Raw genomic sequence first — 25,701 nt, forward strand, 5'->3', positions numbered from 1 at the left:
TACATAATGTTCGTTGTTGTACGTAATGATATAAAAACGTGGATGAAAAGATGTTATATGGTTAGTTCAGTTAGTATCTGCGTTGGGCTATAAGCTCTGCATAGTTGTGCTCTGCCATACTGAAGCTTCACTAAATTGAAGCTTCTATTTAAATTACCTTTAATGTGGAGTTCTTAATAATAGCTTCTTAATGTAGATTAGAATAGTTAATGCATTTTTGAGTTACACAGTGTAAACTCATTATTGACTTTTTGGAAGCTTTGCTCCTGAACATATTGAGACAGGCAGAGTGGTACACCAAACAAAAACGACGTCACACTTTTTGAGCAGAAGAGTTTTATTCCTATTAACAGATGCATTTAAATGTGTAACTTGTAAATATGTAACGATATTTGCAGAATGGTGGAGAGGAAGAAATGGGGTATCACACAATTTGGAAAGAAATGCAGACTAGAACTTGTGGTATTTTAGACAATAAAATATGACTGCAGTAAGATATGAGCTTCAGATGAAAAGCAGTTCTAACAGCATGTGAAGAACGTGAGTATGACCTTACCAGATGGGATCAAAGGTCTGTCTAGCTCAGCCAGCAACAGATGCCCAGAGGAAGAATGTAAGTACAGGGCAAACAGTAGTGGCACACAACATACTCACCCAGCAATTTGCAACCGAGGGACTTCCAGAGCCAGAGGTCAGTGTCCTTATATTTAGTGACCTTTAATGGGTTTTTCTTTTGTGAGTTTGCTCCGTCACTGGTTTTGGGTTTTGAACTCATGTAAACTTTTAGTGCCCACAATGTTCAGTGGCAGAGATTTGAACCCCTTATTACACTTTGTGTGAAGAACTACCTTCTTCTTCTCAACAGCCTGCAGCTGAGCTTCCTTTCACCTCCTCCAAAACTGGAAGACAAAGTCTTCTTTCACCTTCCCTGTTCCACTTGGGCTTTTTGCAGATGTCTGTAATAACCCTTCTCAGCTGTTTCTTTTCCAGATGGAAGAGACTATTTAGATATTCCCTGCATGGGACCCATCTGATGCTTCAGATCACTCTTTTTGGCCTTGTCTGTACCTCTGCCAGACGTAGCATTGCTTTTTGAGACAGAGAACTGGCCCTCTACATGGAACCTGAGATGCAGGTGCACCAGGAATTCACAGCGTCAGAGCGATCTTCTTTGCTTTGCTTGCCATTCCTTTTGTCGCAATTCCTGACATTCAGAGCAATCCTTGGTGATCGAAAATGCATTCAACACCTGCATCGGACTGTTACAAAGTACTGTTCCTGAGTAATGATATGTCAGAGCACGTCATCTTGGATGTGACCTCACTTCCACGTGTGCAACTTTACATTTATATTTACACCAAATTTCATCTGCCTTTTGTTTCCCACTCAGTATGGTGAACTCCTTCAGTTCTTCACACAGAGTCCTCATCTTCACTTTCCTAGACAACTTTGTTATCCACAGATTGCCTGCCTTCTCCAGCTCACTCAGCAATGTGTTGAGCAGCACCAATGTGCGCACGCTTGCCTGTGAAATTCCACTTCCCTCTGCTGTGAAAAGTAACCAGATATTGCCACTCTTTGCTGCCTTTCTTTTGAGTAGTTAAACCTTCTTAGGAGACCATTACCTCCTTTTCCCTGGCAGATTATCTTCCCTGAGAAAGGTGGGAGACATTGCCAAGAGTCTTTTAGAAATCCAGGTAGAGTACATCAAGAAGAATATTATCTTCCTCACACTCTGGCTGAATCCTTTTCAGAAATCTAGTAGTGATCTGCAAAGTCTGACTTTCCTTTCACAAGCCATGCCCATCCTTTCCCACTGCATGCCTTAGGGGGATGACTGAACCTTCCGTTCTACTGTTGGCTCAAATCTTGCCAGATAATCGGAGCTCTGGCAAGGGAACTCAAGCTTGCAGTGTGAGGGAGACCCAAGGTTTCTCACGAACAAGGGTTTGAGACGGTTGAGCTGATCATTTAGACACAACCCTAGCCATCTTCATGAAGACCAATGGCTAATGATTAGACATAATCATAATAATCTCATTATTTTTGTAAGAATGCTTTGATTCTGCAAGCAGCTAATTGCATTAATTTTATTTTCTGTTTTAAGTGGTTCTTCTAGGGTGTGCAGCTGTCAGACTGTTCCTATTAACCGGACTTTGAAACCTCTATGAGCTCTGTTGTCAACAAAACTAATCAGCTTTTATTGTGTTTAGCTCAGTAGATTCACAGAGAACAATCTGTCTTTTGCAGACTTACACTCTCATTTATAAACGTTACTTTCTATTTTTGCCACCTTTGTATATACACACAGAGTGGTGAAACGCAAACGTAGAAGGCCTGGTGTGAAGATCATTCACTTTATAATTCTATTTTTTACATGAAAAGCACCATTACCCTAATTAAACTGGCCCACTCTGAGGTGTGTGCGTGCACGTGCGCATAGACATACCATCTGAATGCCTTAAATGTGTATATAGATATTTATATGTGTGTATATATCCATTTACATGTATTATACATGTATATACACATTTATATCCATTAAATGCATTCAGATTGTGAGTATTCTTCTTGTGCGGAGAGACTCAATGCAAAGAGTCAATACACTGTGATTGTAGTTGTTTCCCATCTTGCGAACTAGATAAATTATTCCCCGAAAGGGATCAGCCAGCTCAGGCAAAGCCAGGATTTACACCGGCAAAGTGCTTTTGATCTACGGATCGTACGAAAGACGCAGCACAAAAGATGGCTGCGTTGCATCGGACCGAAGAGCATTATTACAGGATGAAGGAAGGAAGCAAAAATAGACTTGACACACAAGTATTGCAGAAAGTTTCTAAAGTGGGAATTTGAATTCTCTGCAGCCAGCTCTGGGTGTGCTGCTGGGTGTGTTACCCGATCCGGTCCCTGCTCCCCGGCAGGCTGGGGACCCTCTGCGCAGGACTCCTCCCCAGCCGCCCTGCCGCCAGCATGAGAGAAAGAGAGAGAGAAATAGAAAATACTTGGAAGGCAGCTAGCGAAAAAAGAAAGGCTCAGAAAATGGAGCTGCAGTAATTTGCTGGAAGGTAAAGCTGTGTTCATTTGTTATTGCTTTTTTTTTTTTTTTTTTTTTTTTAACGAGAGCCTGCCTGCCACTTAATTTGTTAAGCTTTGAAGTATGGTTTAGAGCAGAGGGAAGGAGATTCGCGGAGATGGCGTCACTTTATAAAAGTTTCCAGATTTTACTGAGCTTCTTGTTTGTTTTCTTTTTTCTAAGGGGGGGGAGGTTTGTACTATTTGTAATGCAAGTGGGCGATGTGGCCGAGATCTAAATATACGCCTGTGAAAACAGAACCCCTGAGATAGCGACACCGATAGCAGAGGCTATTGTTAACTTTTGGGATTCCAATTAAGTCCTGCAATGTTAAATATTTCTTTAATTACTGGATAGAGAGCAGTGATTCTCTCTGACTGCACTAATGGAGTCAGAATAATGCAGTAAGGGAGAGTTTTTTCCCCTACCCCCCCCCACCCCGCCCCCCCAATCTAAATAGCTATAGGCAAGCACAGGCTAGAATATGAACATTAAAGGACAAAAAGTTTCAGCTTTGTTTTACAAGTTATATTTCAGTTGGGTAAGCAAACTATATTGCATGTATTTTTCCGTATCTTCAGCTCAATCCAAACATAACATTCCAAAGGATAAAATCTGTTACAAAATAAAACCGACTTCGTGACAGCTGAACTTCTACATGGAGTCTAAAAATTATCTAAAAGCGCCTTGAGAATCCTAAATGTCATTCCCAAGATGTGGTGAATTGTAATTAGGGTTGTGAACTATTTTAGTGACAGTGCCTTACATGGGGCCCATCTAAGCAGCTGGAGCATTTATCAGCTTTTTATTTTTTCCATTACTGTGTGACATATGAAGGTGTATAGACAATAACAATAACCCTAATTTATTTCAGATTTGCAAAAATATAACCCAAATTGCAAATGTGGTGTTTGCCTTTTGATTCTCCTTCCTGTATTTCCTTTTAAAACATATGTCATAGGGCAGTGCTTAAAGAGTGGAAGAAAACTCATCAACAATAAAATACTGAATGAAAGATAACATTTTTTATTATTTTTATGAGAAAAACACCTGTTTTGTGATTTTCTCATCTTACTGGCTTCTCCAAAAAGCTTTAATTTTTGTTTTAGAAAATGATCCAGTTCCCTGTTCTCCTAACAAAAAGCAAAGAAAGGAAAATAAAATTTCTGTGCAAATTTTGCGAAGAGAAGGAAACAACTTGCAACATGCTGTCCAAAACCTGCACTGCTCTATGCCCAAAAGCGCTTTAATTTTATAATAGGCATTATTATGCTTGTATATGCAGATCTTGATACTGTAGAGGAAATTATTAAACCCAACTATTTGGTCATGAGGGTGGAAAAAAAAAAAAGCTGTGTCCCTAAGTGTGCCACGAAATTTAAATACAAGTTGTAAAGGCCCAGCATCCTGTAACTTGGGGACTTTGGCAGAAATACACCCAAAAGGAGAAAGTCAGGTCCTGTCAGTTTCTACATGAGAAAGTTTGAGTACTCTGCATTGCCATCACTAATTGTTTTGTGTTGTGAAATCCTGAGGTGATAAAACTGCTGTTAGAAAGTTGGCTTGTGAGTAATTAAGTGTATGTCTAGCTATTAAAACCTGATTTGTTACTCACAGGCTACACTCATCTGCTGCGTCTTCTCTCAAGATACAGATAAACTCAGTGTCCTTTTCACTGGTCTAAGCCAAAAGTATCTGCATAATGAATGGAGAGAGATTTTAGCTATAGGTATTGCTCAGACATATACAGTAGGATGGATTATCTTTATCGTAATAGGTACAATTATTGTAATAGATTGCTTCTATTTCAAACTGTTCCTTTTTCCTTTCCTTTTATTTATTTCCTGAGGAAATGCTGGAGGATGTGTACCTTTCTTCAGTTAAAGTTTAAAATACTGATTTTACTCATAAGCAAAAGTTGTGCCCCCCTCTTTTTTTTAATTTCTGTTTCAGAGTGTTTATTATATCCAAGCTTCTCCATAGAGTGGGTGTAACCAGGAGAAGAATTTGGCCCATGATGTGAGCTAAATTTTCAGTGCTTCCACTATTTACAGTTCTGTTGCGCTAAAAATAGTTTTCCTGTGGTTTTGGCCATGGAGCCACAAATACAAGTTTTCAGTGCACAGTTATTGTGGATGTTGGTCCCAACTATTGCTACAAGAAATGGAATTCCAGCTCATGACTGTGTCAACAAATGATTATGTTGAGTGTGAGGCTTCATGTTAGATCTCCTCACTGTCCCAAAGCAAGAATGCGTCCCACCCAAACGTCCGTCACTTCCAAAAGAGAGAATCAGAAGACAGTGCTTGGGCTTGGGAGTGAAGAGCTCCAGGAAAAGCGGGGTCTATGCAGGCGATAATGTCAAAGAATACACCCAGGAGGCTCTGGGTTTGGCTAACGGTGTGGGACGTAGAACAGGTGGTATAGAAGTGAGTAAATCTTCAAGACGAAAATAAGAGACAATTTTGTTGATGGCTAATTTTGAGCAGAGTCTTCATAAAAGAAAAAAGCTCGCAGTGATCACGTGGTTATGGTACGTGGAAGGAAGTTAACAGTGATGTTAGATTCATTCTCTTTCTGTACTACCTTTTCTATCCCACTTCTATGATCCAACTTCTCTGTTGTCCACAGGTAATTTGGTCTGGTTGCTGCAGACAGCTTTTAGAAGGCAGGGGCTATCTTTCGTCTGAGCTTAGTAGTGGGTGTCAGACTCCAGAAAGTGTTCTTATAATGTGAGGTCATGTTCTGGAAATAGTTGAAAATCACTGATTTAGAAGAATGAGAGTACTACATGTTTCTGTACTGCTGATGCAATGGTGAGGGCAAGCTGGGCGATGGTCTAGAAAAACAGCAACACTGGAGGAATATTCAAAGGAATTGTGCCATTTAAAATTCTTTTCTTTATCATTTCCTCTGTGAGAGCAGTGTATTACTTTGTGTTAATCAGCTGGGACATTTTTTCCATTCCTCCGGGAAGGTTTCCACCCCCTGTTCCAAGAAGCAGATCCAATTTAGCAGTACTCTGCCCTGACCAGACTCTATCCACAGGTGTCAGTGGAAGAGGGTTCACACTCTGATGGGGACTTTGTGACAGTTCTCAGGCAAAGGCTTCTCTTATTCATTACAACTTAAATGTCTTACTCTTCCTGCAATGTCCTTTTTCCTTTCTTAGGATTTTCCCTTTTTTATATGTTTTTCAGACACTTATTTCTTGAACTGAGTGTTCAGTTTTGCACCATTAGTTGACTCTCAGATCTGTCAAACTAGATATACCATCCCAAATATATTCACATTTTTGTTGTGTAGAGTCTGAAAAGACATTGTTGAGCTGAACTTACAAAACCTTTACATAATGTCTTTGTTTCTAACATCTCCACAGAGGTACCAGTATTCAGTTACATGTCTCCTCTCATTTATTCTTCCAGTCTAGGAAGAAAAGCTTGCGGCTTTAAACTTGCTGGGAAGTACACCTTTGGCTTGCCTTTCCCTCCCCTGGTCTACAATTTGATGTTAATGTCTTATATCTGTAGCTTCAGGAAACAGGACTAATTCTTCTCTCCCTTTCTCTGTACTGCTGTGTGAGTTGAGTCATGCAAGGTACCCAGAAGTGTGGCTGTAACAATAACAGGGTACATAATTTACTCTCCTAGAATTCAAAGGCTGTGAGCCAGTGAGTGTAACTTCACAGGAACCCACACCACCAAGGGCCTTGGAGAGAAACACTTTTAATATATTTCCTCCAGACACTAAACTTTTTTTTTTTTTTCATTTTCTTACATATGTGATGCAATGTACACAACATTTGTATTGCCTTCTTGTTGACGCAGCCACTTACCATCTACTGCGCTTGTTCTCAGCGCGCTGTAAATTGCGGCGTTATTTAAGAAGACCACATGGCCAGAACGAATGCCACCTCCCTTTCCACTTGCTGAACTCTGCTCAAACATAACACTGTTTTTCTGCCTCAAAAATATACATAAAGGTATGTATAGTATGTTAGCCCCTCCTTAGCCTTTCCCACCCTGAAACTTTTTAAACAGGGATGGCATGTTCCTCTCTTCACTGCCAAAAAAAAAAAAAAATTCCTTTCTCAGCATTTCCCCCTTCCCCCATTTCTTCTCAGCTGACAGCTGTGAGAGTGGAACTTTCTTGAGCTATCCTATCCATTTCCCCCAATTCTGTTTTTAAGGTAGATTTGGTTTAAATATCCAAGCCATCTTTCACACTACAGGAATTTTTTTAACATAGTTATAAAGTGGCTTTGCAAATGTTGAATGTGGGTAGAGACATGGTAACTGTTTTTATATATATATATATATATATATATATATTTTGGGTTTTTTTTAAACAACATTCCCCCCGCTCCCCCCAGCAATTGAGAAAGTTGATAGGGAATTAAGTTGAAAAATGCAGTCATTTTAGAAGTCACAGGAAGGCCAAAGTTTCATAATAAAGCAACTTTTTTCAAGACTATTTCCTTATAATTCAAACAACCTATTTGATTTTCAAACTATTCATTTCTAACCAAACAAAAACCTCATTAAGAAATATAGGGATCATATTCAAAACCTTGAGAAAAAAATCAAAATAATGTAATTTAAGATACTTGTTGAACTTCATGTTTTCTTCTCAACCATGCAAGGCCTGATACAAAACAGTGGTAGTTTTTCTGTTGATTGTTTGTACTTTGATCACACTGTAAGGTTATAGCTAGCTCCAACATAAACATCTACAGTAACGTAGGTTTATGAGAAGGCAGTTTTCTGTCTTCATTGCCATTAGACTGTGCGTAAAGGAATGTGAGACAGGTACTTGTACTTTAGTTGACTTTACAAGGCAGGACCAGAAGTATAAACATGTGCCATTGTCTCTGCAGAATCGGAACACGGAATTAAGAATTAAAATGTTCAGGTAAGTAGAAGGTTAGCTAGTCATTTTTCCTTGGATTATCACAGCTGCATGTCTATGTGTTGGAAAGTCTAGGTTTGCCAATGCTAAAAGAGGATTGATGGTTCCAGGAGTTGTGAAATTCATGAATTTGTGAAATCACATGATTTCTGGAAACTGTGTTCAGGATGCCTTGAGTCTCCTTGTTGCAAGCCTTTTACTGAAGTTGATATGTTATTAGAATGGACCCACTGGAGTGTGGCACTACAGATTTAAGTGACAGACATCATGTATGAAGTAGACAGTGGTGAAAGTGGTGTTAATTTTATTGTGACCTTATGGGTATACAGACTTGAATCATTAGATAGCCATTGTCATTTACTTGGTCCTTTACTCTGTCTCATTGACTAGAAGGAGATAACTTGACTTTAGACATTTGAGTTTTGCCCATTCAACATTAGTCTGTGACAAAATGGCAAAAAAAAGAGGAAAACTATTTTTCAGCCAGTAGATCATATTCATTAACACCATAATCCAAAATAATCTGTATATTGTGCTTAAGAATCACTGCTTTCTGAGGAGCAGTGTGCTGCAAGCAGACATGTCTACTTGCCTGTAGTTTTAAACTGAGAACGTTTTGGAAAACTTACAGTCTTCCTTGTCCTCTCCCATACACTTGCATGCACACCTTCAGCTTTCCTCATCACTGGCACTCTAAAACCTCCGCAGGAGGAAGCACATTGGAGCTCTGCGTTATAGCTTCATCTGACAACATACAACTGTTTTGTAACTTCTCAATAAGAGAACATTTTGTTTCGTAAAGACATGATGGCTGGCACATGAACAACACCTAAAATGCCTGCTGCCAATTTGTTGTTTGTTACTTGGTTTATTAATTAAGTTACACAAAAGATTTGGAAAAAGACCAACAGGGGTTTTTTTGTCCCATATTTTGGACTGCCTGGCCAAAGCAGAACAATTGCTGGTGCAGAGATACATAGGAGTCCCCAAAGGTTAGCTCTGTTCTGTGACTAAATTACACCAAAGCCTTGCTCCTTCACCGCTGTCATGAACTTTAGTAGAGATATCCTGTTGGGCTATTAATTGACCTCTGTATAGATCTGATCAGAGTACACTGCTGCTAAAAACTTCTGTTTACATCAAAAATAATCAAGAGCCACGTAGTTTCGAACCAGAAGAAAATTTCTTCAAAGCTCAAATGTATTGGAAATTGAAACTTCAATTTGGCTCACTGGATATTTTTCCCTGTTTCTACAAACTTTATGCTGCTTTTTCTTCTTTTTTATTTTTTTTTTTTGGTAGATGTTTTACTCTCAATTTACACAAATAAAACATGGGCTTTCATGTGGTTTCTTTTTAGCTTAATTATATATGTATTTGTATATATACATATATATGTATATATAAAATCACTTTTCATTACATTTGCTTCTTTCTAATATTTTTTTCCAAAAGGAATTTGTTTGATAGCAAGATTCAGTTGGCATGCCAGATGCAATTGGTATGCCAGATTTTTAACTGCTGCAAGATGGTGTAGTTACATGTCCTACAACAGAGATACAAATTTATGTACAAATGATGATTTTGCCCCATATATCTGTTCCTACACTTTTTTTTTTTTTCCCCCAGAGGAAGAAACTGTTCTGTAGGAATTTCTATAGTGGATCAGACTAGGATTCAGTTTAGTTCAGTAGCATGTCTGAAACAGGCTCCAATCGGCCTCCTCTGAGGAAGGAAGCCTTTGGGTTATGAAGTGATCTTCCTATAGGAAAAGTTTCTTCTTAAAATGACTTTGTGGGCTGAAGTGTGAAATACTTTCCCCTAATTGTGGATGTTCCTGTGGCCCATATAAAGCTAAATTTCTCAATGCCATCAGTTCGGGCCCCAACAGGACTCTGTGGCGAGCAGTTCCACCTGCTTGTGAACCGAGTGAAGACGAGCAGAGCTGAACGCGGTTAAGCCTTCCATGCGTTGCTCTAAGGTTATCTCGTCTTTTGTAAGGGAAACAAGACTTTGCAGGTCCTTCCCTACGATGAGAGGCGTTTGAACGGACAACTGATTTTTCAATGGAAGTAAGCATATTCTTCAGATCTAGTGGAAATTTAGGTGTTGGGCGTTCCAAAAGTCAGCTGTATATTGAGGGCAATTTAAAAAATGAAAACATTCTGGCACCATGTCGTGGCGAGGAACCCAATTCTTCTTTAATTTACCCTTGTATCAATCAATTTACTTAGTTAAAAATGACAAGAAATGAACAATTATGCCTGCAGTATGCTTGATCGATGTCAGGCGCTGTTGTGGCAGATTGGAGGTGGTTTGGGCCCGGTACCTCTCTGGCGCTTTTTCCAAAAAATAGCTTTGAGGAAAGTGCGGTCACTTCCATTTCACACGATGAGGACAACTGCGAGAAAAGCGGGAGTTTTTCCCATACTGGCACTGTATACGGTATGAAAATCCTCATCGGTAGAGTCCTTTCTAGAGTCATTCCTACCACTGCTAACACGTTTTCTGGAAGCTTTCCCACATGGTTTTAGCGACTAGCCACCCGAAGGACCCCCGCTGTACCTCAGCACTGCCGATGAAACCCAACCGTCGCCCCAAAACAACCCCCGCGCGTGAGGGCCGAGGCCGGTGGGCTGGTGTCGGAGGCCGGTGGGCCAGTGTTGGCCACAGGCGGGCCAGGACACGGCACGGGGCGGGAGAAATCGCCGATCTCGGCCCCAGCAGCGCGCCGGGCATCGCAGCGCGGCCTTCGCCCACCGGCTGCCATGAGGGCCCTCAGCAGGCCCCCGGCGGCACGTTCCTGGTGAGGGGAGTCACCGCGGGACGGCGCTGAGCTTGAGGAAACCTTTTTTTTTTTTTTTTTATTCCTCCACCTTGGGGTAAATTACTTTTTTCGACAACAAACCCCGAACACCTCGCTTTTTTCTTTATTTCACGCCCTTTTAGCGGGTACAGCTTCGCTTCCCGCAGGGCCCTTCCCACACAACACCTCAGCCCGCCCTTCCCGCCGCGTCCGCTTCCTCCCGCCGGCGGCGCGCATGCGCGGCCATCACCGTCCCGCCCGCGCTCTTCCCCCCCCCCCCGTCCCAACCCCCGCCTCCTCGCGCACATCCGGGTCCCGGCGCTGGCCCCGCCGGCGCCGCCGCGCCGCTGTCCCCTCCGCGGGCTCCCAATAAAGTTTTGTTGCTGAGCGGGCGGCCGCGGCCCAGCCGGCGCCTCCAGCCTAACGGACACCGGGGAGGTCGCCTCGCTTCGTTGCCGGGTGGGTCGGGGCGGCCTGTGGTGGTGGTGGTGGCGGCGGGGGGTGGGGGGGACACACGGGGGACCGGGGGTGGCGGGTCGCGGGGGGGGGGGGGGGGAGCGGCGGCGACGCCTCAGCGCCGAGCGGCGGCGGGGAGCTGCGGCTCGGGCTGCCGGTGTGTGTGAGGGGACGGGCCTTTTTGGAAACTTAAGAGGGGCCGAGGCCTCCCCCGGAGGCGCGGGCCCCCTCGGTGACAGGCTTTGGGGGGGCTGCCGGGGGGCCCGGGGTCGGTGAGCGGCGTGTGGAGGAAGGAGCAGCCCCGGGAGGGAAAGGGGGGAGAGCAGGATCGCGCCGCTGGGCTGTTAAAACACGCTTCGTGTCGATAAAAATAAGTCTGTGCACGTAACTGTAGGAGCAAACTGTTGCAATGCTAATAAGAGGCTCGGTGTTTTGGGGTTGGTTTTTTTTTTCTTTCTTTTTTTTTTTTTTTTTTTTTTAAGACGAGGAGCTCCGCTCTTAGCTGGAGTAAGGCCCGACCAAACGAAAGGGGAGAGTGAGAAATCCACATGTTTCAAATCCGTCGGTGAAGAGGCTCTTTTCCTGCGGAGGCGATGTTAGGGCACACGCACACGCTTGTCCACCTTGGCCTGCCTTGCGTGCATCCAGTACTGACAGCTGCCTGACAACAGATGGACCGCTTCAGTGATTTAGAACGGCAATTCTTGTTTTCTGCGGGTTGTAAACTTAATAGAGGAAATATGGTCTTGCGGTTAAAAGCACGAGACTGGAAATCAAGTGACCTGTGCTCTCTTCCAGTTGTGTAGTTTCTGATGTGACTTTCAGCTAATTAAATGAAGGTATTTCTCAGTAGAATGAGGTGGGGAAGAACTGATTCAGCAGTAGTTGTTGACTATATTATTGAATAGGTTCAGTGATAGTTGTTGAATCTTTTGGTGGAATCTGTAGGGATTTAGGGATTTTACTCAGTGAATGACTTGGGCTCTCTGCTTTAACAAAACCTCCAAGGAATAACTGTCAAAATTTGCATCAGCCTATAAGTTTTGTCTTGTCATGGGAAATTAGATTGTTAGCATGTGATGGTTTTAGATGAAATCTCTTGCTGGGTTTCATTCCTTTGTTAATTTCAGATAACTTAACCTTCCATGGGTGGCTTTAAAATGCTGAAAACTGAAATGAGCATCATTCGTTGCATATCTCCTTTATGGAAGTTCACAGAATTTGATTGAAGGGGGGGGGGGGGAAGGTGCAAACACTGTTGCAGTCCTGTGCCCATGCTCATCGTCAAAAGCTGCAATACTTTCTGAAGTTGGCAGCTGATGGTAATGGAAGTTAATAGAAGCAGCAAATAACTTAATTGAAGATGTTTCATAATTAGGGTGTTGTAACTTTTGAGAGTGCCCTGTCTGTGTAGGGTGCTGTTGGACTTAATGTCTTAATCCTTACCGTTTGATAGTGGTTTACTCTTACCTCTGATATTAAAATTTTGTTAACTTGGCCTTGAAATTGCTGCTAAGTGCTGGCACTTATTTTTGCAAACCAAAACAAAACCTCAACAAACCATGTGCTTATTGGGGTACCTGCCTTTGTCAAACCTTTCTTTTCCTTTCAAATATGGAGAGAATACACTTGAGGGAGGAATTTTCTTTTTTTCTAAACAAGGCTTTCCTAGTGGAAGCCCAGGATGGACAGTCATGATGATGAGAAATGGGAAAGAAGGAGGAGAGGCTTCCTCTGCATTTCTTTCTCTTGATGACAAAAGATCACAACAGAAGGGTGTGCTGCTATGATGCTGCATACAGCTGTGGTGGGTGTTTTTTGTTTGAGGCTTGGAGTTTTAACCTCTGGTGGAACCTGAAGGAACTATAACTGTGGACCCTGTGCTACTTGGTTCTTGTTACGGAGTCAGATCTTTAATCTTGCACCTTGAGTGGGTGATCTCCTGTGCAGAGTTTTCATGATGAAAGAATATTATCTGAGCTGGAAGAAATTCCATCTCTCAAGATGGAGTGTTCATGCTCTATTAAGTGACTTTTTGGGTTTATTCGAATGGTATTTGCAAATTATGTTGTGATCTTTAATATTCCAGAGGACACTCTTAATTTCAGAAAAATGTCCTCTATGTTTTCTTTTGAGTTCTCTAAAGAAAACTCTAAGAACTCTTCTGTTGCTCTTGGCTGAATTACATACCTGTAGAAAGACTGCTGTGGCAATTCTAATGCAAGCCCTTATATCTTCCTTCCCTGCCAGTTAAGGTGTTTTGGGTTTGGGGTTTTTTTTTTTTTAATTAAAATGCAGATTTCTTCTAATGTCTATGATAGATTTGCTGATATTAATTTTAATGTGTTAATGTTTCTTCTTTAAAGATCTTTAAATGATTTTTTAATAGCAACAGGTAAGGAGCTCATGCTTAGAATTACAAGATTTGTTCTTGTGTGAGCTGAGAACGCTTTAAATATTTCATGGCAAACATTGATAACTCATTAAAAGCAAGTCAAACAGTAATTTAAGACTTCTGCAGTTATCATTGGTTGCAGTGCAAGTTCCTGCACTGTTTTCTGGAAGCCTTTTTAGCTGTGTTCCTGTGACCACGTAGAAAAGTTTGGCTGGCACTTCAGCGTGCTTGACCAGTGTGGGTTGGCAAGGTGCAGAACGCCGCCTGCCAAGTCTGTATCCCTACTGACCTACCACCAAGGTTGAGCCTGCCAGGACTGTCATCCTTGACAGAGGATCTTTGTCAGAATCGCTGCTACTGATCCACCAACTATGAGGTAGTGTCTCTGAATTCTGGGTCAGTGGATGTCACAAACTGACAAATTTAGAATACTTTGCCATTCATTCATCTGTGCAAGGGGGAGAAAAGCTTGCTGAATTACTATTGTCAGTGTTCCCTCCAAATCCTGTAGCTTTTGTAAACTTGTCACAGTCTTAATGCAATTCAGTTGGAGTGGAAGTATATAAACACACACACACACACATATACATCTTTATTTTTCTTCCCCTCTTTCACAGCTTTATGAAAGTGTACAGTCCCTTCTTTCAGGTTACACTTTTTGTTACCAATTCACATTGTTAGTGGCAGTATTTAGGACCTTGTTCTTTAATGAAGGTCTTGTGTATGAGCGTCTACAATTTTGGAAGGCTTTGTCCAGCTTGTTAATTTTTTAAGGGTAAGATGTCCTTTATTTTCCCATTTTTTTTCTCCAGGTGTAGTACTGAGGACATTCCAAATCACCCACTTGCTTGTCCGTATCCACCAACCTACCAATGGAGGCATAGACTTTTGTTTTCATGTTTAGTGAAATTTAGCGATGCTCTTGTATGTGATTTTAATTAAGAAATGGATGCTAACTTGTAGTTATCTGCTGTGGTTAGAGTAGATGTTAAATAACCTGAAAAACATGAGGCAGATTCAGGGCTGACTTTCAGATGTGCTGACTACTGTTCATGGTGGCATTTTTCAGCATAATGCTTCTGTTGGAAAGTGCCAATTAGCTGAAATAGAAGTGTGAGAAAATGCACAGTTCTGACAAAACACTTAAGGGAGAGAGTTTTTGGTTCTAAGATGGAATTTGTAGTTTTTGAGAACGTCTACAAAAGCTAATTGCTCAGTAATTAGAGTAGTTGCAGAGACTAGGGCCATGTGAGTGTTGGATTTTTGTGTTCTAAGTGGATGCCTTAAGAAATAGGTACTAATGTTTTCAGGCTTGGGAAGTTTCCGTTTTTTCTCCCTCCCTCTCCCCTCCCCTCCCCTGTATCACAGTTAAACTCAAGTTTTGCCATGATGCAGAACAAATTCCAAACTTTATAGTCTTTGGTTATGCTTCTTCTGAGGTTTTCTTGACATCAGTTGGAAGTGAGGGTGCTTTTGAAATGCAGTGGAGCTCTATTAGTGAACTCTTTCTGACTGGACCTCTTTTGTGATATAAATCATTATCACTTACATCATTACAACAGTAATTTTTGAGAAGGTTTTAAATACAACCAGAAGCATCACTCTTGCTATCTGAGCTATATGGCTTTTATGATTCCACTTCTTCCATGTACAGTGTATTACTTGATGCTTGTGCTTGGCCTAAGAGTTTTTGTTATGTTTCTTTTAAGAGAGTGGTAGTTAAATACTTCTCAGCTGACAGAGCTAAATGCTTCAGGGTTTTTTTAAGCTGTGTTAGATGATGTACAGATGTGGAAATGAAAAGAACAAGTATTGTGTGAGAAAGCCATGTCTGAGGTTGTCAATACATTTTTTGTTTGGAGAGCAGTCACGGTTAGTAAAGTTTTTGAAGATACCAGACAATTCTTTTCTGTTCTTGTTTAGATGTATTATTAGTTAGAATATATTGCCTTACAAGGCATGTTTGAAGCAAAGAAATCTCGTGCTAGTATAAAACCATTTATCAGAGGTTTTGGTCAACTGGACGTGCATTTGGATAGGCAAGCCCAGTTCTGATGAAAATACCACAAGTTCCTTTTTGACATCGTTTATAAAATCTCCTTTCATCTTTTACTTACCCTTAAAGGGAGGCAAGGGGAAAAAAAAGAGTTGCATCATTGATGATATTCTTCATGGCTAAGATGTTGCAGGGGATAATTGAAGAAAAATCTTTTCTGTTGAGAGGCTGTGGCAATGGTATGGAATATGTAGGCCCTTCAAGTCTATTACCCAAGTTTTTTAATCACTGCGTAACCTTAGGATTTATTTTATCCTTGATGTGTCTGGAAAAACTGTGGAGCTAACATTTCTGTATTTGTCCTCAAGAAAAGGCTCTAATGCATGCTATTGCATGGGACTGTATGGTAGGCTACAGTGTAAGATGTAGACTTGGTAAAATGATAACAAAACCCAAGCACAATCCTGTGCAATTCCTGTCAGGGAATTTATAAGGAAAGAAGGACCTTGGTAAAACCAGGTGAAATTGACATGTGAGGTTGTAGTTTTAGACAGTATTAAAGAAAATACTGATAACTGAATAGAGCATAATATGCTGTAGTATACTGTAATAGAGTTTCTGAGCTTTCTGTATGAATATGTAATATATTAACGTGTGCATGGAGTCAAAATACTTCAGTATTTCTAAGTTTGAAGGGGCAATAATGTGAAGGACAAGAGCTGACTGCAAAACGCAGTTTTAACTGCAAATCTGCAGCAGCTCTAATGAACTACCAATTGTGTAGCTAGTTATAAGTGGTGGTTTGTTTATATTATGAAATTGAGTCTCAAAGCAGCTTCTAATCATGAACAGTAAAGTTCCTTGTTTCAGATTGGGTATGATGCTACAGGAAGCATTCTTAATTTGCAAACAAGTAAATTAAGCAGGAAAAGAATAGTGCTTGTACATTTGCAATACAAGCTTAGTATTGGCTGTAGGAAAGGATAAGGACCATGTAGTTGTTAACCCATTTTATTCTTATGCTTGCGAAAAGCATCGTTTATTGCCATGCTGCTTGGGGTGATGGGTCACTTGGTTAATGGTACTTTAAATTTAGATTTTTGCAGATGGGAAATCAGTTTGGAATCAGTGGCAGAACATGTTACGTAAAAAGTGCATCTCATTAAAATAAATACACTGTATGTAATTTTATATTGATCTGTTCTGCTCTGAGTCTTGCTCAGGCCCTTTTAGCCAGAAGAAGATTCCTTGATAGCGAATCAAATTAATCTGCTAAACTTGCCAGTTTAGTACAGTAGACTAAGAAAATCTCGGAAGAGGAACCAAAAGGTATTTGAGTTGCTTGGTATTTGTGATGGTAGATGAAAGGTAGTCTATTTCTTCCATCTTCACAAATGAAATGTAATGCGTAAGTTCTGCTGTTAGCCAACTTTGTTTATATCTAGCTGGCTTGATGATGAGGTATTAAGAAGGGGTTCAAACAATGGACCTGTTCACACAACTAGTTTCCTTCCATTTGCTGTAGTCATTAACAAGAACTTTAAACGTATAAATAATGCATGCCCCAAAGTCTAATTTTGATACAGCGATTACTTCCTTTTATACTTGCCCATTAAAAGCCCCCTCATGCTACCCCATGCAATGCATTACACTCACTCTTTAAAGAGTGTTTGTAACTTTTTTTAAATGTAATAACATGTTTTTCAGGCAATGTTCTCTTGTAGCTCAGCTGGAAAGTTATTTAATAAAAGAAGGTAATGCATAATAGACCTTCTGCCTCTTAAGGAAATTTAAGAAAGCTTTTTTTCTCCATGAAAGTTGTTACCAGCTGCGTCTAGAGGTGCAACAATACGAGTAATTCTTGCAACATATGAATGAAAATATGACTCTCTAAAGCATTTGTTTCTATGCTCAAATCTTACAGTGATGCACTGTTGTACTGCAGTCACAACTCATAACATGCACTTTTAAAGTCTTGGAAGAAATTGATCGTAAATATAGATGATCTGGTGAAGCTGTTTCTAGCGGATGTCATGATTACTTAGAAACCTTTCAAAAATTAGATGCTGAAATTACATCCAATGCAAGTAAATGTTCTAAACGTGGTTTATGCTGCTCATTCAGAAATTTTAAAACCCTAGAAGAATTGCAGTTTCTACATGAAAATGTTTGGTTTCTACATAAATGCCTGAACCTACTGCTGTGTGACCTTAAATAGCTCCAAAGAAGGAAACACCTTTAGTCTACAAATAATTCATGAAGCTTTTTAATTCTACCTTGTTTTCTTAGGAAGAAGCAAAAGCTGTAAACCTTCAGTATTTTTGCCTTACAAAATGAACTTCCAAAAGGCCTATAACGAGATAAATTCAGTGTCATTCATACTTTTCAAAGTCTGTTAGTAGTTTGTTGCAAGGTTTCTTTTTTGCCCTTGCTTTTATTGAACAGGTAAAAATATGCTTCAGCAGAAGTCGTGAAAGCCTCATGGGTGGCCAGAATGGATTTACAGTAAATGCTATTAAAGTTTTCAACTTCAACAGTCTTGTTTTTCAGTGGTTATAGTACGAGCATGTATGTGGAAACTTTTTCTGAAGAAGTTGAAACAGTTTTGATCAAATCTGTTGTTATGCTTCTGGAATACTTGTTCGACTAGGTTTTGCTTTTGTTGATAGGTATTCAGACTAATGTAAAGCTTTTAGAGTTAATTATGTTACTTACTCCAAGCAGATTATTTCTAAAACCATAGTTTATAGGACAGAGTCATTTATCAAAATTCTCTTGACACTTGCCCTACAAATACTAGTTACTGCAAAGCATCATTTTAGTAGAACTGTTCCAACTTTCTTTGCTTTTAGTTAGCTTGTTTATTCCATGAGCATACTTGTGGGTAAATGATGTTGAAATTATATACAACCAGTAAAATTTCATTCCTAGTTGATGCATGTTACTGTTCTGTTCAAAATACTGAAAAAAAAATTATACATGATCATGGAATAGAATCGTAGATCTGTAAACTTGATTGCTTAATAGAGATGGGGCATCTGTAATGGAGTAGATCAGGGTGGCAACAGTCAAGAGGCGTTGTTTAAAATCTCATTTGAGCTCAACTTAACTGTAGAATTTTCCAGTGTATCTTCTGCTCTGATGATGCTTAAGGTTCTTTGAAAGCATAGCTGAGAAACAAAAATAGAACTTTTTAAATTGTCTTCTTTCTGGTCTGAGATTCTGGGTGGGTTCATTTCCTCATTTAGGGGTGTGAGCAATTGCTGATATCTTACAGCTATTGAATGTATGCAAGGCTTGGAAGTAAGTTAATTGCTACTATAAACAGCTTTTACTTTTTAGAACAGTAAACTTTTATCCTCAGTAAAAGCATAAATTTAGTCTGTGTTCTTGGCCAAGTTTATCTCCCTTTATGAATTTCCTGTTACTTTGAAGGATGCAAAGGTTCTCATATGTGTAATCGTTCTAGGGAACTAAATTATACTTAAAGTGCAGACATGTCCTTATTTCTGAAGAAATAAGGTGGTACATAATTTTTTTTTTTTTTTTTTTTGCAATACCCTCTTCTAAGGACTTACTGAAGCAGCGGGAGACTTCTGTTCTCTTAATTTCTTTTTTTCCACTCTGTTTTTTATGAGAGCTTAGGAAGAAAGATCTTCAGACAGTTTTTCTGTTTGTTTTGCTTTTCCCAGTTTTTTCCATACTACTGAAACAAAGCTGAATGATTTAATCAAAGAAGTACCAATGGGATTAAGCTACTGTGTGAAATAAATGGATTTTTTCCTGTAAATGGTGTTTATAAGTTTTTTAATTTACACTCTTCATCGTAGCCAAGTGTCCTTGGGTTTGTTCCCTGCTTTCCTCACCTTCCACCTCCCTAGTAAAAGATCTAGGATGATTACATGTGGGACGTTATAAATTCTTTGTCTAGGGATGTTTGCTGTATCTTTGGCGGCTGATGTTTAATACATGGTTCTGTTATAGGAAAGTACCTGTCCATGTGTCTGAGTGAGCTTGTAAATGTGCCTAGACACTTAGAAAAGCCTTATCAGATGACTTTTAGTTAATCAAAGATGGGAGGAAAAAAGATCCCCTTGATTAAAGGTAGCAATCTAAGAGAACCAGCACAGACATACTTAAATCTTGCTCCCCCCTCCTTTTTTTTCCTCTTATGTGCAGATTTGGTGTCTCGGGATACGTTAGGTGTTCTAATTCACCACAGTATATCAAAAGTTGAGAGACAATGTTGTTTGGCGGTCTCTGTAGCAAGAAAGGAAGCATCTTTTGTTATTGACATCCTTTCTCTTAGCTCTGCTCTTGCTTTTTGCCAGCTGCTCATTGTCTATACTTGCTTATTTAGTATTCACAAGGGATTTTACAAGTTCTTATCAGTTCGTTGCCACAGCACATCATTTCCTCTTGTCATCGTTACTCCTTAAATTGGTGGGGGGAGGATTTGCATTAGAGCTGATGAGTGGTAGAAAACACCACCATTCATGATGACTGAGTTGCACAGTGTTCTGCTCCTCCTTTCTGAGGCAGTTTGTAGTAAAGGTCACATTTCTAGTACTTACTCTGCCATGCCTCCCCCCCCCCCCCCCCCCCCCCGCTCTTTTTCTGGGGAAAAGAAAACTTTTTTTTTTTCTCAAAGGCTAAAAATAGCCAACGCTTCAAATATTCTTCTTTAAAGATAAAGGAAGTGCAGGGTAAAAATAGCTGCAGCTGAGAAGGTTGACCACCTTTCTGAGTGGCTGGGGAAGGGTTGGTTTGGGTTTTTTATTGGGTTTTTCTTTTAATTGTTTTTGGTTTTCTTTTAGTTATCTACAGTTTCTTCCTCATTTTTTTTAATACTCTTCAAAAAAACATGGGGTACCTAATTAGAGCTCAAGAACAAGCAGATGCTTTAGTATTTTCTCCTTTTGGGAAATAAAGATCCATTTGAGAAGCTGAGTACTTCAGTGCAGTACTGGCTGTGGAACTACTCGTTCCACCGTGCCTCTTCCCTGTTTCTTCATAGCGAGTTTAAGTCTTCTGGTGAGACACCATGACAGTGATATAATACCAGTTTTAAAGCATATTCCCCAAGCCTGTCTTCTGAAGGAAAGTCATGGGTTTAAGGAACATTGTTAACCAAAACCATGCTGTCCATTTGGTCCCTTGACTGTCCTTTTTCCCACTAATCAGTAATGCCAGAATTGGGGACTCTGATCATGTTTTACTTTACTTAGCTCTGGGGTGAGTCCTGGTACTTTTAGGATTTTGTTTTGAAACAAAATCAGGTGCAATGGCTGGGGTTGAAACAGGGGTTCTTTTAATATCTGCTTTTTTGTTTTACCACATTCTTTACTTGTTTTACTAACTACTCGTTAACTTATCTTTTTAATAGAACTAAATTGGAGGAATTGATCATTATTTTTGTTGTGAAGACTTCACCGCTGACATCTATATGTTCATTTGTCAGCCTCCAAGAAATAATACAGCTGCTCAGTAGCAATAACTGCTGTTGGTGTACACTGACATTTATTTGAAAAAAAAAAAACCAACCCAAAACCAACCAAACAAAAAACACCCAACAGACAAAACCCAGCAAACCTTTTGAAGACTTGTGTCAAATGACGTCAATGGCCAGTTTGTTCTCCTTTACTAGCCCAGCTGTAAAGCGTCTGTTGGGCTGGAAACAAGGAGATGAAGAGGAAAAATGGGCAGAAAAAGCTGTTGATGCTTTGGTAAAAAAGCTGAAAAAGAAGAAGGGTGCTATGGAAGAACTGGAGAAAGCCTTGAGCAGTCCAGGACAGCCCAGCAAGTGTGTTACTATCCCCCGCTCTTTAGATGGACGACTTCAAGTTTCACACAGGAAAGGCCTTCCCCATGTAATTTACTGTCGTGTTTGGCGTTGGCCTGATCTACAAAGCCATCATGAGCTGAAGCCATTGGATATTTGTGAATTTCCTTTTGGATCTAAACAGAAGGAAGTCTGCATCAATCCATACCACTATAAGAGGGTGGAGAGCCCAGGTATGTTTGAACATGGCTGTCTTAAAAACTGAACAAAATCTCCAGGAACCACTTACTGTTCACTCCCTCCTCCTTCTCCAGTACTGTATAACAAATTACATTTGGTGTATGAGGGAGTTTGGAAGAGGAATGTTCAAAGTGTACTTTTCTGGTGGGGTTCTGGGGAGGTGTGTTGTCCATTCTGTACTAGCTGCTTTTCTTTGTGGTAAATCACACTTTTCCCACAGATCTCTTAAGCCTGCTACCCTTAAAGTTGGTGGCAAGGTCCTCATTTGTAATAAAATAGAAAGCAGTGATCAAAAGACTTCAGTTTCTTTGAGAAACTTATTTAAAAACCTCAGTCCTTGCAAGGACGTTGGTAGACTTCTTTCGGGGGCTTTATATTTCATCAGTGAGTGACATGAATTGAGGAGATAATAAGTTCTAGGATGTAGTGTTCCCCACTTGACTTCCCATTAGCAGGCAGCAGAGCTGAACAGAACCAAGAGTGATATCAGTTAGAGCAAGGTAGGTACTAAATTTGTGTCAGGTAGCAAGTCTGCTGTTAAGGTGTGTCGCCATGGGAGAAGGTGAGGACGATTATGTTTATGAGTGGGAGAGATTAAGTGTGTTGCTCTGGAAAGTAGAGTGAAAAGTTGCTTCTATTTTTCCACAAAATGATTGTAAGTCTACTCCAGCTGGCTGTAGTGCTGAAGCACTCTACTCTAGCACTTGAATTCCAGACTCCAGCACTCTTGAATTTAAAAGTTAAAACTCCAGCTTAGCAATAGTTGTATATTGTAGTATAGATTTTGTTTGTCTTCAGTGAAAAGGACTATATATAAACTATGTAATTAGAGTATAGTAATATAGACCGTATTTCCATTTTTACTGATTTCATAATGTACACATACAGTGAGTTTTGCACTTATAAATCAGTACTTTGCTATGTGCCACATGTGGACTGTTCTCTTGTTGGTTTTGTTTGATTTTTTTTTTTTTTTTTCAAAAAAGGTCTGCTTCAAGTTTCGTGAAATACAAGTGTGTTTTTGCTCTGATTTTTGTGAGGCTAAAGTTTAAGTCTTCCATGAAGTGTAATGTAAAAAAATAAGGGAGAGAGGATAGGGTAAAGGCATGACAGATAAATCCCCTACTCCTCTTTCCACCCCAGCTAGTGTTGAAATTTTCATGATGAGTAGAATAGCACATTATTTGTATCTCTTTCCTTCTATCTCAGTTTTTAATTTATCTGGGTTTTGTTTGGTTTTTTTTTCAGTTCTACCTCCAGTATTAGTGCCTAGACATAGTGAATTCAATCCACAGCACAGTCTACTAGTTCAGTTCAGGAACCTAAGCCACAATGAACCACATATGCCACACAACGCGACATTTCCAGATTCTTTCCAGCAACCCAACAGCACTCCATTTTCCATTTCGCCAAACAGTCCCTATCCACCTTCTCCAGCCAGCAGCACTTACCCAAGCTCCCCAGCTAGCTCTGGACCATCTAGTCCGTTTCAGCTACCGGGTAAGTACAGCCTAAATGTCAACTTAATAAAAAATAATTGAAATGTCACATGCTGTTGTGACTTACCTCAGGAATTTGTGATACTTGCAATAAATTGCTTTTCTATTTACATTTTAGGGGGTTTTCTTCCTAGTTTTGTCACTGGTCAGAGTTAATTGTTACAGTTTTATTTTTCCAAATGTTTTTTGTCACGGATCCAGTAGTGGTGAGTTGCTTTGCACAGTTTCAGTGTAGAGTAAGTGATACGTACTTTAGAATAATATCTAGCAATGAAAAGAAAGCAGATGTAAGAGGCTGAGCAAGTAGTTTATTGATGTCTTTCTCTGAATAAAGACACTTACATGTAGTATTTAACTGGAAAAAATAGCAAATTTTTGATAGGAACTTAACCAATTTGCATGAAAATAGGGAAAAAACCCAACAATTGATAGGGGCAACGGAAAGAAGCCTTATTGAGTCTGGTTATTGGTGTGGTTTATAAAAGCAAGAAATTAATAGACTAATGAATTTATTTTTCCAGTAGCCTCATCTTTGTTCCTTCTGGCTGCCCAGTGCTGCAAAAAGAGTGTCCATTCAGAGGGGTATCCCTCTTGGATAAGTACTGTAATCATTGGGATGGATGCATTAATGGTATCTGGAGGGAATTTCTGAAATAGGGGGTAATAGTGTGTTGGTACACTGGCTACTGTGCTGAATAGAAGAATGCAGAGATCCACGCTTTTGTAATGAACTCGGCCTACAGAAGCAGCAAAAAAATAACTGGTTTAGGCCTTCATTACGTTACGGCAAATAAAGTTATTTCTTCTACTACTTCTTTCTTTTTGAACACAGAGAAGAGGGTAGGCAAGAAAGCTAATGTTTGTGTTATAGAAAGTGGGAACTATAGTCAGCTTGCCCAGCTGCAGGGCTCCAGTTGTTAAAGTAAAAAAAGGCAAAAATAAAAAAGCACATCTCTCAGGTTTTTTTCAAGTGTCCAATTTTGTTATTAGTCCCATAGGTAAGAATCCAACTATTGAACAAGTTTACTGTAAAGACAGCTGGCTGGGTTGTCTTCAGGTTAGTTTGAAAATGGGTCCAAATGTTTTAACATCTCTTGTTCAAGAGTATTTTTGTGTCTTTACAACTGTAGGGTGAATAAATAAATATTCTAAATTGTTGAGGTTTATTCTGGTTTATTCTTATTTTTTCATGTTTGTAGCTGATACTCCACCTCCTGCATATATGCCCCCTGATGATCAAATGGGGCAGGATAATTCTCAGTCTATGGACACAAGCAATACAATGATCCCTCAAATCATGCCAAATATATCTACCAGAGGTAAGTTGTGTAAAAGTATGGTGTAAAATTAAAATAGTTTGGCTTCTTACAACTCATGACCAAATTGAACGACTAACTTCAAATGGCACAGTAAACCTTGTTGGTAAGTGGAAGCAGTCCTCCAAGGCAAACTGGGGCTGTAACAAAGAATTGAGAAATAAAACTTGCCTCGCTTATTTGCACCTCTTGCTTTTAAAGCGTCAGATGCATAGTATGGCTTACAGCAAGTTGAACTTTTTTCGTTTTTCAGAATTAGTCTTTTCTGCTACCTTTGCCTGCTGTTGGAACTGTATATGCACAAAGGCTCTGAAAATGGAGTCCCAAAATACCAATTATAACAAGCTTTTTAAAAGTGAACAGAAGAGTCATGTTTCATCTGATATCAGTGTCATCTATATTTTTTGTGTAGGGTTTTTTTTTTTAGTATCAGGCTTAAATAGGAAAATAATTGTAAAATCAATGGACTAGCTAAAATGCATGAAAGTAGAAATGATGTAAGATCTTCAGTCAGGACAGTTCTTGCCCATCATAACTGTTGACTAAGCTTTTAGTTATCTGTTGATATTTTGGAAGGCCTGCTTTACAGTTTTAGATTTAATATTTTTATGCTTATGTAAACTGGTATTTCCGTTTTGCTTATTTTCAGATGTTCAACCTGTTGCCTATGAAGAACCCAAACACTGGTGTTCGATTGTGTATTACGAATTAAATAATCGTGTTGGGGAGGCTTTTCATGCATCTTCTACAAGTGTCTTAGTAGATGGGTTTACAGATCCCTCCAATAACAAAAACAGGTTCTGCTTAGGTTTGCTCTCAAATGTTAATCGCAACTCAACAATTGAGAACACTAGACGACATATTGGAAAAGGTAAAGCTTAGATGTGTTACGCATGATTAAGAAGCTAAGTCCTTGTTTTTATTTCAACTTTGGCATACTGCAACAATGATTATTCTCAGATAAGAATAGTAGAAGTAATTTGTGATACATTATCTACCTCTCCGGTGTCAGAAGACAATTTAGGCATGGTTTGATTCTAATTAGTCTAGGAATTGCATACATTTTTCTTTGGCACTAATTTAAAAGACTAAATATTGCCTGTTCCTTACCAAACTGTGTTGTTGTGGGGGCTTGTTTGTTATGGTTAATGATAGTCTGTATGTAGAATTTTGTGTTTCAGCACCAAGAAACATATTGCAGGACTTCTGATGCTCTATGTTATATCTACG

The 25,701-nt window shown here is 39.7% G+C and overlaps 1 protein-coding gene across 2 annotated transcripts in view; it reads left to right on the forward strand.

The window, feature by feature from the left end:
* The first annotated feature begins 2,711 nt into the window (after positions 1-2,711).
* Positions 2,712-25,701, forward strand: part of SMAD5 (SMAD family member 5) — a 28,101-nt gene continuing 5,111 nt past the window's right edge. The window contains exons 1-5 of one of the 2 annotated variants that reach the window (XM_052816560.1): positions 2,712-3,065; positions 21,021-21,649; positions 22,905-23,156; positions 24,355-24,474; positions 25,121-25,342. In XM_052816560.1, coding sequence (XP_052672520.1) covers positions 21,247-21,649; positions 22,905-23,156; positions 24,355-24,474; positions 25,121-25,342 — 997 coding nt within the window. In that variant the 5' untranslated portion in view covers positions 2,712-3,065; positions 21,021-21,246. Of the gene's footprint in view, positions 3,066-11,094; positions 11,247-21,020; positions 21,650-22,904; positions 23,157-24,354; positions 24,475-25,120; positions 25,343-25,701 lie in introns of those variants that run through there. The other variant, XM_052816559.1, reaches the window with a different exon arrangement.

Source organism: Harpia harpyja, chromosome 20 (assembly GCF_026419915.1).
Source record: "Harpia harpyja isolate bHarHar1 chromosome 20, bHarHar1 primary haplotype, whole genome shotgun sequence".
Taxonomy (NCBI): domain Eukaryota; kingdom Metazoa; phylum Chordata; class Aves; order Accipitriformes; family Accipitridae; genus Harpia; species Harpia harpyja.